The sequence below is a fragment of the Watersipora subatra genome, chromosome 4 (genome assembly GCF_963576615.1).
Source record: "Watersipora subatra chromosome 4, tzWatSuba1.1, whole genome shotgun sequence".
Classification (NCBI taxonomy): domain Eukaryota; kingdom Metazoa; phylum Bryozoa; class Gymnolaemata; order Cheilostomatida; family Watersiporidae; genus Watersipora; species Watersipora subatra.
The window spans coordinates 37996019-38009149 of record NC_088711.1 but is presented as its reverse complement, the minus strand read 5'-3'; the positions used below and the strand labels follow the sequence as shown (position 1 = coordinate 38009149).

The 13131-nt window shown below is 37.0% G+C and overlaps 1 protein-coding gene across 1 annotated transcript; it reads right to left on the bottom strand.

Annotated features, from left to right (window-relative positions):
* Nucleotides 1-753: 753 nt before the first annotated feature.
* On the bottom strand, nt 754-11766 carry LOC137393811 (uncharacterized). The gene is made up of 4 exons (XM_068080514.1): nt 11651-11766; nt 10586-11069; nt 7185-7296; nt 754-1780 (listed from the first exon to the last, which is right to left on the bottom strand). Exons 2-4 carry the CDS (start codon nt 10791-10793, stop codon nt 1216-1218), a joined length of 885 nt encoding a protein of 294 aa, XP_067936615.1. The 5' UTR covers nt 10794-11069; nt 11651-11766; the 3' UTR covers nt 754-1215.
* Nucleotides 11767-13131: the final 1365 nt, after the last annotated feature.

The window sequence follows — 13131 nt, the reverse complement described above, 5'->3', positions numbered from 1 at the left end:
CTCTCGGCTCTTCCCTCTCCCACCTCTAAAAGGAAATAGGAAACCTAGCATTGTCCAGTAGCTGTTCATCATTTTATTTCATCTTACCCACCATCTATCCTCATCCTCCATTTTCTTTCAACTATTTGAACGGTCATTTAGTGAGCCATCTTATGGCAACTTCTGTTTTATAAAATGTTGAAACTTCTTACATTATGGCACGCATGATGACAGCGCTAAGTTTTTGTGGTTTTCGAATGCCTAAAAATCTTAATGAATGAAAGATAGCAATTTTATTATAACACTCGCTGGTGTCAGACAAGAATGGAGCTGAAAGTATTTCTAATGAGTTATCAATTCAGCGCCAGACACCAGCAATTCATTCACAAATCCATCTGCCAACCATATTTGTCGCCGAAAGATGTCATTTTTATTCATTATGTTGCAATTCTTTTTCCTTAGTGTCAGATGTCGGGTGTCAGCTTTAGAATGTTGATTAAGACAACTACAAATGTTTCAAATGTTTTAGTTATTATTCTCAAAGATACATTTTTATATATATTTTCGTTTTTCTTTTAATTAGCATTGTACTGGTACCAGTTAAAAATCTCAATGAATACGCCCAAGTGTCGAATTGTGAAGAAAATGCTATGTTGAATCACTCATGGCTGCCAGTTTTCTATTAATAAAATGAATTGAGTTAAGAAATGCAATGAAGCAAAGATAAGGAATGGTATCTGCAGCCCTACCACTGTGAAGTTATCAGTAGTAACATAGAGAAACATTAAGTTTATTGCACAGTGACTTCCCCTCGTAACAATACAGGATTTCTTACAAGTATTTACAGAAATAAATAACAGTTTACCAAAATACAATAATGCCAAAGATTAAAATTAGGTTCTTTGTGAGACATTTTGAGTATAAAAAATAAAGTGCAGACAAATCCATTATAAAGAGAGCAGCAGTATGATATTAATAGTGGAATTCTCACATTCTTCATATAGTACACAACTCCTGATTGGTGCACGATACTGTCACAATAATGGAGTAGATAGTAATTATAATACAGTAATGAATGAATGAATGAAAATGAATATGATGAGATTATGATTATTCTGAATTGAGACAGTTTTTATCCTGCATATGTGATTGTCAAACAGATTATGAAAAAGTAGGCATTCAACTCATCGAGCTGATGGGCCAGGCGAAGATGGAGGCTAAAATGTGGGTAGGGAGCTAGCGGCTCATCCCAGAAGCTTGTGTGCTCAGAGAGGACGTCGAGACTGAAGCCGCAGTCGTAGTGCGAATCAAAGTCGTTGTCGGAAGCTTTCTTCTCCTCCGATGCGAGGACGACTTCTCAGATGCGTGTCTTATATTGTTTTTTGTGTTAGTTTTTAACTTCTTCTTCAGCTCTTGCTCAAGAACTTTTAGATTGTCAAGAGAATTTATACTCGTCTGAAGACTGTCAATATCATCAGCTTCTTTGCTAACTAAGTTGGATTTCTCAGACGATCGCAAACTTTTCTTTTTATTCCGCTTGCGTTCCCGTTTGCGCAATTTACGTTTGCGAGCTTTTTCTCTTTGCTTCTTTAGTTTCGCCCTTCGTCCCTTTTTGTCCTCGACAGCTGACTCGGAACTGCTCGTTTTTTCGCAGTTGGTAAAAAAGAGGCTCTCATATCCCTGAACAAGCTCGTCATCAGGCTCTTCCTTACACAGGTTTCCCTGCTGAAGTGTAGCAGAAATCACGTCTGTATTGATAGCTCGCTCTTCACAGCGGTCGCCTTGTCTATCCGAGGGACACCTATAAACACAAGAAAAAAATGAGAGTTGTTTTCTCATGATTGAAATAAACTAGTCAAGTACTATAATATCTAACTCGGTGAATGACAATAGTGCCACTTCATCTACGAGACTGACAATGCAAATACTTGAGCATCTCATACTTCAAACACAAGTAGCTTTGATAAGAAAATGAAATGGGAGTTGTTTTTTCATGATTGAAAAGAGCTGATTAACCCTTTGAACCCAAACAGCCGATTTTCCGGCATTGAGTAGGTGTGTCAGAATCTCTAATGACCGAAATTCTGGCATTAATATGGCTCTATTTACAGAAGCTGTTTCTAAGTAACTGCGTAAACCAATCAAACTTATTCTTGCACAGGATGTTTGACCAGAAATTTCACTTTCACTTCTAACAGTTTTTTAAATATCTTTATCTACTTTCTTAGTTATAATAACAAATTTTATTGGAACGATATCGCAAAAAAACTGATACGACTCATTCGTTGGCAGGTCATACATGGTCGTGATGCAAATAAAGAATTTTATGATACTAACTATAATTTTCCAGTATATTTTGAGTCATGAAGTGATGGTGAACATGTGCTCAATGAATATGATACTACTGTAAATGTTTTTACGAGTTTTTAAAATCGTATGAACTTTCATAGTTGTAGCCTGAATAATGATGAAGCTCTGTTTTTTCTGTTTGGTGACATTCGCTGTGGGTTGCCCGCCTTTTTTAGTAGTGTTTTACCAAATATCATTGCGTTATGAGCACATTTAGATATATTTAATAAAAGTTTAAAAACTTTGGGTTGATGGACCAAATGATCAAGGTTACTGACAAGCGTCGACAAGAAAGGCCAGGGTTCAAAGGGTTAAGTACTAACACATCTAACTCGGTGAATGACAATAGTGCCACATTATCTACGAGACTGACAGTGCAAACACTCCGAGCATCTCACACTTCAAACACAAGCAGCTTCCGATTAAGACTCATTATTCTATACTGTTATCACGTTTCTACTTTGTCAGAAACATTTCTTCGCCTGATGGCAAAACTTTCAAGCCTTCTAACTCCATAGAAAAGCAATGAGGTGAAGCCGAACAACAGGTTAGACTTGAATAAAACTACTCTTGTGTCACAGACTCCTAGATTGTCACAGACTCCTAGATTACTGTTAGCCAATCTATGATTAGCTCGACAACGATGTATTATCTATTGTACTAGGTAAAACAAAACATATTTTGGCGAGTATTTGTTGACTATGACAAGTGAGTGTCACAGTATCCTCTACTGTTTTACAAAACAACAATGAGTGCTAGTTGTCATACATTATCATAATATACCTAACGGTATGAATCAGCAAACTATACGTCATTTGAACGATCATTTGAACGATAACAAACTCTGAAGGTTTGCACTTGAAGTATGAAGTCTTGTTCTTCATCATACTAAATGGTTATGAACATTGCTCAGATTTGATGATAGATGTTCTGTTTTTGACCTTTCTCAGTTTCGACAGGATAATAGTTCACCTAGTTCTTATGATAAGGTTTTCTGCAAGGTGATGATTTTTGTCTAACATGAAAGACAAATTTTATTTTCATTGCTAATGTAGTTAGGCAGCTATGTCATGGGATTTAAAAATGAACTGACACAAAACTTTAGTAATTTCATTAGAAAGTATTGGTATTTCTCCATCATTTGGGATTGTTTTTGATGTTTGAGGTGATTTGACAGTCGGGATGTTCCAAGATCAGAATTGACAAAATTTGATCGCAGGTAAAACACTCAGAAAAAAAATTATGTGCCGAAATGACGTCATTAGTTGCTATCCTTTTTATCGGCTGCTGCATTTATGTTGCTGCGTAACGCGTCGCTATTGGGTCGGTTTCTTCGCAACTACAAATATAATAATCGTGCTTTCATTAGATCTGGTCGTTTAAACTGCGATGAAGTTTTGTCAAATCGATCTTGAAACATCCTGGCAGTAAGATCACCTCAAACATAAAAAACAATCGTGAATGATATAAAAATACCGATACTTTCTGATAAAATCTGCCAAAATTTTGTGCAAGTTTATCTCTAAACCAATCCTTAAAATCGCCATTGACTTCATTAGTAAAATAGCAATCATACATCTATTAAATATTGAATAAACACTGCATTGTCTCCTCGTTATTCCTCTCTAGCTCACCTAGAGGCAATCGTTTTGTTTATTAGTGTCTGCTGATTGAAGCGTTTCAAGTAGTATCCTAGGTTTGGTGGTTTAGCTATTGAGGTGAGCGTTATGACCACTAGTATTCATAAAATTACATTCTGCATATCACAACAAAATCGTCAACATACAACAGGCGGTTAGTAGCATTGTATCCCTCTTTGACATGTTCGCAACAACGTACCACTCTATGCTGCCGAGGCTAAATAAGGCGAACAAAGGCGAGAACAAAAATATTCGAATGGGTGCTAAGGCTATATAACATACATAAATGCCAAAATTAGATCATTAGAGAACCTCTGTGTCTATGTCAGAGACGCAACGACTAGAACCAGAATAGTGGAGAGGGTGCTAAGGCTATGTGAGATATGTTATAGCTATTACCAGAATATTACAGAGAGTGCTAAGGCTATATAAGATATGTAATAGCTCTAACCAAAATATTACAGAGAGTGCTAAGGCTATATAAGGAATATAATTAGAACTAAAATGCTAGAGATGGTTCTAAGGCTATATGAGACACAAAATGGGTAATTTCGCTGTTGCTGCTCAAATCGTCAAGTGGATCAGATGTACAAAATAATCCAAACAAAATAATTTTTTTTAGTAGTGCTTACATCGAGAGAGCTGTCGAAGCTCATGGCTTAGCTCAGAGCTTGCCTAAATACTATACCCTCAGTCTAATTTAGAAACCTAAATATAGCTGCAAGGTAGATCATTTCATTATAGGTGAAAAATGATAACAAGGAAGTAAAGTGGGGGTAATGTCAACATTAGCCCAAGTATAAAACAAGCTAGTGTAGGTTATGATCTCCCCATAAAATGTGCAGTCTGATGTAACCGCTAGAGTTGAAAGCGTATGATTTGTTACATGAGGTATAGCCTGCCATAGGTATGGAGTACTAGATGGGGTGCTAACTAAGGCTATATAAGGCAAGCAATAGCTATAACCGAAATAGTAAAACGGTGCTACGGCTGAATAAGGGGAACAAAGGTGAGAACAAGAATATTAGAAAGGATACTAAGGCTAAGCTGTGTGAGACAAGCAAATGCTAAAATCAGATGACTAGAGAAGATGCTAAGGCTATGTAACCCACGCAAGGACTAGAACCGGAATAGGGGAGAGGGTGCTAAGGCTATGGTACGCTAAGGTATGCAACAGCAATATACAGAATAGGAGAGAGGGTGCTAAGGCTAAATAGAGTGCAAAAGCTCGGCTAGAATGCTAGATATGGTTCTAAGGCTATATGAGAGACACGAAGGATTGCTTTCGCAGTTGCTGTTCGAAACGTCAAGAGGATTAGAGGCAATTTATTAACGGTATAAGTTGAATGAAGAACAAAACACTTCTTTCCTAGTAGTGCAGCCAATCGCACAGCATGCTCTAGTTACAGCTGGGAAGTTGTGCTTTCATGGGTCTAATTTGATTTTTATGATTTATAATATTTCAAGGAAAGCCTTATACCCTTGATACATTGTTTTTTGAATCATGGTGTTCATCATCTATCGCTAGTTTTCACCATGTTTGGTGTTCAGGTGCATAATAAGAGTGGGTGTCTGTTGTCATCTTGAAGACGGCTTGAGTTGCGGTTTGTCCAAGAAATTTAGAATTCTTATTTACTACGTTGCCATGACGCGCATGATGTGTAATGTTAATGATAGAAACAGCATAGTGATTCGCAAAACTTTATCGAATCCGTCATGCTTGCAAATAATGGAAACAGCACTTGCGAATGATGCGCATTAAAATATCGCGCCAGCTATTAAATTTTAAACATTTTCAAGACTTCCGCTTGTCCTTTCTCGATCGAGTTCCTTGTATGATGTGCGTCGTAGAAACATATTGACAGTTAAAGCATGATATTGCATAATAAATGAATTTATATTATTATATTTTTATGCTCTATAAAAAGGAGAGTTTTCACATACAAGGCACAAAATTTAATATTGTTGTGCTAAACAAAAGTTTTTTTACAGGCATGAGGAGTGGCTTCACTGCTTTGGGGAGAGCAACTTCAAAAATTCAGCTAGTTATTTTGTCTGCTTCATTATAATAACTTAACTGATCAGCAAGAAACAAACCTCTTCACAAGTACAATTTCACCAACAATCTTTCGTTTTTTTGTGACGTCATTTTATCATTGTCGGTCATCTTTATAGACAATTTTATCGTTAAAAAAAACGAAGCTTTTGCAAGGAATTTTTAAAAACGATGCTTTTGTTTGCAATTTTTTTTATTATAGTATCAAAACAACACCAAAAGGTAAATAAAAAATTAAAATTAAATAAAAGAAAATTTTTCTTTTATTTTGTAGAAACGTTTTCTACAAATATGGCAGCTTTTCCGTGAACGAGCGCATATGCAAACGACTTGATCACGTCAAAAAAATGATGAGTACTATAAATCATAGCAGCTATAATAGTTGGGTTATATATGAGTCCAGGATACATGCTGGTAGATGATAAAACAGAAAAACATAGATTTAGCTCGCCAAATTTGTTAGCTTGTGGCTGAGCACACTACACTATTAAGAAACTACCTATTTCCAAAAAGTACCTGAAAGTTTTCTTTTGTAAATTAATTGGCAAAAATGAGCATGGATAGTAACCCATAATTCAGCTTTGAATCAAATCACGCCGAAATGATGCTCATTGTCAAAAATTGATAAAATGGAGGAGCCATTAAATTTCAAAGAGAAAAATGATATTTACAAGTATTTTTGGTTGCAGAAAAAACTACTGCATAATAGTAAACAGCATATCTATGTGCCTTAGTTTACAGGAATTTGTGGGAACAATTGATTTGCTGTCATCAGGTTTTGAAATTTTCATTAAAAATTTTTTAAAGCTCAAATAATTGTCCTTTGAGTTAAGTGGTCAACTAATCAAAATCCCAACATTCACAAAAATTTGTTAACTACCCCGTAGTAATTTTGAATTATCCTGATATAGCGTTATCCCGATAAAGCATTATTTCGATAAAACATTACCTTGATATTTTATATTATGCAACTTACAAATTCAGATACAGGAACTTTGACTTCAAGTAAACAAACACTAAAAGCTTTCACAATTCAACCTAAACTATGCATGCAATTACCTACTGGCGACCATGTTTTCATATATTCATCTCTTGCAACAAAGAGGTAATAAAAGGATTGCTACCCATTCAGCTTTAGCTATGGAAGCGCAAATGCTTACCTGCATAATATAAATGTGTGATATTGACTCGTTACTAAGGCAGCACATGAACCGGCTAGACAGCCTTTTTTTTGTTTCTCCGCTTCTGTACACTCCCTCGCACCCACGCTCTCTACAAGACCGACACGGCAAACATAAATTGCTGCAAGGAAAGGTTATATTCATCTCTTGAAAGAAAATGGCAGAGGTCTTACAGTTGATAGCAAGAATTTGACAGATGTTTGTTCGCTTGAGAAGCCTTGAAGGAGAGGAGTATTTAATGAGCTAATTACACAGATAAACGAGTGAGGAATTAACACTTAGCAAGCTACTGTTTAACCTATTTACGCAAATTACGGCTCATGACCAGAGCACGAGCATGCGGTTTCATATTATTTCTCAGCTGGAGAGAGAGACAATGAGCTAGATAGTCGGTGGTGGGAATAGAAGTTGTGCTCCTTTCCCACTAGCTAAAGTTTCAGCCGTCTGCATAAGCTCAAGCGTAGACGAGCGACCCTGAAACGATATTTAGGTGTAACGGGTATCAAATTGCCGTGTAGTGCAAATTTTACACTTGAAAAACGTTTCTTACAACGAATAAATCAGCTGTTGCTTTTAAGAAAAGTCACCGCCCAATTCGGTTAATTTTGTGTCACTCTGCAATGTCAAAAGCATAAAATTGCGAAACGCCATGATGTGGCCTATAACACTCTCACGGCACAGACACATGGGGTATATAGAAGTCTAACCCTTCAAGTACAATGGCGCAATAACAATGTTTGCTAACATAAAATTTCTATGAGCTAACCCAACGGCTGTATCTACCTTATTTATATACACAACACCCTACGCTTGAAGCATTAGTATAACAAAAGACATACGGGAGTAAAACACACACGGACCTGTTGAAATTGGCTCCCTACCAATATGGCATGTTATTGACACTGACACAAAAGTTTTAGCAAGTGTTGGCGAGAAATGAATATGTAGCTATATAAAGTGCAAAGTATCGCCAAGTTACGCAAGTTTTAGACCATCTCGGTGAGTTGGGCTCTGGTTTAACAGTTATCTAAGGTGAAACAGGATTGTGACAGGTAATATCAAGTGTGACAAGATAAAGCAGCTCGAATATGGGTAGTTAAGTATGATGCTCTCGTAATATGACAACTTTGCTCAAGTACTCCTACTGCAATGACAACCTAGCTAAGGTGCTTGCTGACATGTCTGCAGAGGCAAACAATGAAAAAGAATGCTGGGATTGATCTCTAATGTCAAATCTAGTGTTGCAGCCGCACCCTGGAGAGGCTATCTGCGCTGTGAAACAATGGCACGCCCATTGCTCACAGTCCCTGCATATCTTATGAAAAGCTATACCCCACACAGATTGTCTTATTTGTGAAATAAACAGAAATTGTGTCTTGATAAGGACTATTATCAGTAACTTTGATATAAAGAAACCTACAGAAAAATGGGGGGATCAAAAGCCGCTACCCTAAGCAACTGAAAAACATGGCGAGAAAATGGCTAAAGCAACATGTATATTGAAACAAAATGCCTAGAAGAGGACAGATGGTATCTATATCCTGTTTCAGTGGTCTGTCTGTCACTTGGAGAGACCATAGCATAGATAATAGATACAGTAAACTTTTAACTTTTTACCGAAGAGACAAACAAGGCGAGGAACTGTAGACAATTCAAGACTGCATCAGTTGAACTGAGAGTGGGAACTACATGGAGCTTTGCATGTTATACCATCATTAGAATGTCGGAGATAATAGAAGCATGTTTAGATAACGACAACCCAAGAATTCTTTATCATCTCACATGAAGCCGTATTGCTATTGCGCATTAACAAAAGACTGGCTGTCTGCCCTGTTGCAGCACGTCTTCGTGCAAACTACAAGTGTGTTGATAGTGATGAGTGTGCAATTATTATATCTTTCGGGTAAATCAATCGAAGCTGCCGTATGTACGAGCAACAAACTGTAAATATGTGCAATAATTTGGAGATTTTAAGTGCGACAGCGTATAGGTCAGTTAAAAATGAGTGCATCTCCGATCGCTGACTGTCATCGCATTGTCTACGAGCATACCAGTCAACCATTGTCCTTGGGTTTAATGAGTGAACTTGCCCAGGACTGATGTTCTCCTTAGCGACTCAGTATTTTGGCCGTTGAAATGTTTGTTGTTTAGATAAGTACGAGTCAATGAATTCTAAGAAAGAAGGGCTCACACGAGAATAGTCATTGTCGGGTCGACTCAATTAATACGCTACAAAAACTGCTTTTCACACAGCCAAGTGCCATCCAGGTACAGTTTTACAAGAGAACACTCATCGCAGCACTGCCAATTAAATGACAGAAGATTAGCGATTGCTTCTGAAGGGCATAATAAACATAGCATCAGTTTCTTTCGACAGAATATGCAGAAAAGAAAAGTTTGTTCTTTAAGATGAACGCACTCAAAATTTTAGTAGATTTTATCGGAAAGTATCGGTATGTTTCTATCAATTGCAATTATTGTTGATGTTAGAGGTTTCAAGCTTAAAATCAACACAAATTGATCGTAGTTGAAACGCTTAGTTTACATAAATATAAAAAAGTTTGCTTTTAAAGTTGCTCTAACTCAGGGACCACGGTAGCCACGCATTTATATAATAATAACAACTACTAGAGAATCAGCATCGTGTTAGTGAAGACGGCCAAAACAACATAATTGAGATAGACATCCGTCGGGGAATGTTGCGTGTTGCGAGAAGTCGATTTGATTCCATGAGTACGAAAGAGCTAGTCTCCGGTGACCCACAATCCAGCAATAATAGGTGATAATTATATCTAATCATTGTATTAGAGAAATAAAGCGGTCAAATAGAAAGCCCTATTCTATCAGCTGCCGAGACTCGTAAATGGCATGATGCCCAAATGGTGTCACAACTGTTATGCAAGAGAGAAGCCTCGGAAGAAATGGAAGATGATAAAATTATGTTCGTGATAATTTACATAACGTAAAGCTGACGCGTGGTCACAAATGTTACCAAGTGCTTTCAATGTTGACAATATCTTGTTGCCAATTTATATATTATCCAAATGTAAAGCTATTCATATTTTCATTAGCGTGTTAGCATATTCTATCAGAATTGATGACAGAATTGATCATAAAAAAATCATCAAACTATTTGTTATTTCCAAATAGATTCATCTTATTGGTTGTTTTTGTTATTACATGTAATTATATAATATGTAATATGCAACTACACAAACCTAAAGGCAACAATAGATATTATTAAGGAATTTAGGTTTTTGCATAAATTTGTTAGCTTAAGTAGAACTCAGCCAATACACACCCAGATATGCACCCACTAACATCTACATGCACGCCAACCTTACTCTAGACAACGTCGATCTCCTTCCAAGCTCACTCACCTTTCTGCTCATCCTCTGCAGTCTCGTCGGTGATGCTCCGAGAATATCGAACTTTTAGACGATGTTCATAACTTATAATCATGGAAGAAATAGATGAGGCATCCGTGCTGATAGATAACGTCAAGAAAATCGTGCTAGCGATGTAGGCATACATTAGGAGACGAGTAGAGGAAGAAGGGAATCCTATGAACTTCAGAGGTAACCTCATATTAGAGTGTGATTAGCTGCCGAAAGCCTGTGCTGATTTTACATCTGCTCATGTGTGAGGTGTAAGACTCATCAGTCAGGATGGGATACGGATGATGCCAACAGGGTGGGACACTTTTAGTGATAGCAAATTAACTATAATCCTCCAGAATCGAAAGATAGCGCTGATGTGAATATAATCGCTCACGAACACGTGTTTGGTGACTAGAGATGTTCGCGTATCAAATTATTGATTTTTCTGATAATCCTATCATCAGCAGAGATGCTTTTCGTGGCCCTGAAGCAAGATAAAAAAAAGTCTGCAAATCATGTGCAGAAATTTAGGTCAGTAGCGATAGGTTTTGCATCTCAGCAAGTAGCAACAGATAGTAGAGTACACAAGGTCGGTACGGACATATGCGTAGGATGCTCTACTGATAATCTTCAGCTCAAACAAACAGCGTTAACAACTGTCCACTGAGTGTGGCAAACTTTATAGTGAGACAAGCAAGTCGGCAAAATAAATATTATGAGCCCAGGCTATAGATAAATTTTTGGAAAAATAGCTGCTAAAGATTCGTGGAACTGAAATGCAATCAACATTTTACGGACTCCTTGGTTACTGGTAGTGAAACTAAAACAGACAAAAAGGATGGCACAAGTGTTAATTATGAAACGATAGCCGGGAGGCTTTTTCATTTGTCACTCTACATAAATAAGAAATAAAGACATTTTTTATTTGGATGCACCAAATTATAAAATAAATTTGGTTGACCTAAATTTCATCATTAACATTGCGATTTTCAAAGCTTTTTCACTACCAAATGTTACACTAAAGTTCTGCAGTTTCTTAGAAGCTGATGTTTATCGCTGACCTACCTGATAAGAGGTGAAAGTGTAATCCAAAAGAATTAGAAGCTGCTATATCCGACAGAGGTTTATAGAAAGTTATAAAGCAAACATAAGACAAGTTCTCTGCCTATAGCCTAGTAATCAATGTGATGGGGGAGCATTGATAACTGCTATTATAGCTTTCCTTCGGTAAACTAAATGCGATTGGCTCACCTAGTTTGACCGTTTGATTGGCTAAGTGAATAAGACTCGATGAATGCATTATTAACGGAATAATGAGTTTAGTCTCTCAACTCTCCATTTATTAGTGCCAATTTTCTTATGAAAATTTTTGTTGGATGAAGACCTTGATTAAAGGTTGCTATGCGCACGCGTTCATCTTTTGCGAACAGCATGGCTGTTGATATGAGTGAATCAATAGCCGCATTTCAGCTGCCGTTATTATAGCTATGGCCAAGACGCACTTAATTCGCATTTTCATTCTTTGAATTTGACAACCAAGTCACTTAAAGGTGTCTCATTTGAGACGAAATTCACTCTTATAGCAAGAGTTATGGACAAGATTTGCCAGTTTAAGCCATAGTCATTTAACAAATGTTTTACTAGGTATCCCAAAAGCAATGAGTGACGTATATCACATTTCGTTAGTTAAAAACTTTCTGAAACATTCGCCCAAGTGGCACAGATACCGGTAAGATGCAGCAAAAAAGGATCTGCAGATTGCATCTGAAGATAATAAGCTTTACGGTTATGGGAGCACAATGTCTCTAAAAACAAACTACAACGAATCAATGTTTGTACAAGTATTGTTAAGTATTATTTCAAGGAAGTTTGCTTCCAAACTCTCTACAAATACATTTCTTAGTTGCATCAGTAAATTTGCATCGCTAACAAATATCGCTAAAGGATTAAAGGCCTCTTGTTACGTTATGGTGCAATGACAAAGTGCTGACCATCTGACAACACAACGAAGCGACTCAAGTTAATATTTGTTTTCTCATAGACAAACGACAATGGTAAAATATTGTATCCGTTAATAGTGAACTATCTGAAATACTCTCCAAAAACGTCACAGTCTCTCGTGACATTTTTTGCTATTTCCTGTATTAATTTTATGCAATTCCAGTTTTCTATTTTTTTCTACAGCAGACTACATGCCATGAAGTCTGTACTAAATAGACCTGGATTGGGTGTGACTAAAGATAAACAAACTTCAGATGACCAACAAAGATCAATGGTATCAGACTTTCCATCTCTGTTGCTTCAGCTGACTAAGACAGTCAATGGTGGAAACGTTGGTTTGGTTGCCTCATGATGTGGTCGAATGTTTGTTTCTGGTCACTACTATAACTTGTTTTAAGAGCTACACAACATGCATTCAAATGTATCTCATCCAAATTTTGCAGTTTGCCCATCGCTGTTGGTGCTGCTACAGATTGTTGCGATAAAACAAGGTCATGTAAAAAGCTCCCCTAAGTGATATTTTTACAATGCTGTCTATTAAGAGT

Excerpts from the sequence above, each read along its gene's own strand:
- LOC137393811 (XM_068080514.1), bottom strand. The coding sequence starts at position 10,793 with ATGAGGTTACCTCTGAAGTTCATAGGATTCCCTTCTTCCTCTACTCGT. Across the intron at positions 7,297-10,585 it reads TGCAGAGGATGAGCAGAAAG|AGAGCGTGGGTGCGAGGGAG; the intron begins GTGAGTGAGCTT and ends TCGGTCTTGTAG. Across the intron at positions 1,781-7,184 it reads CACACATTTATATTATGCAG|GTGTCCCTCGGATAGACAAG; the intron begins GTAAGCATTTGC and ends TTGTGTTTATAG.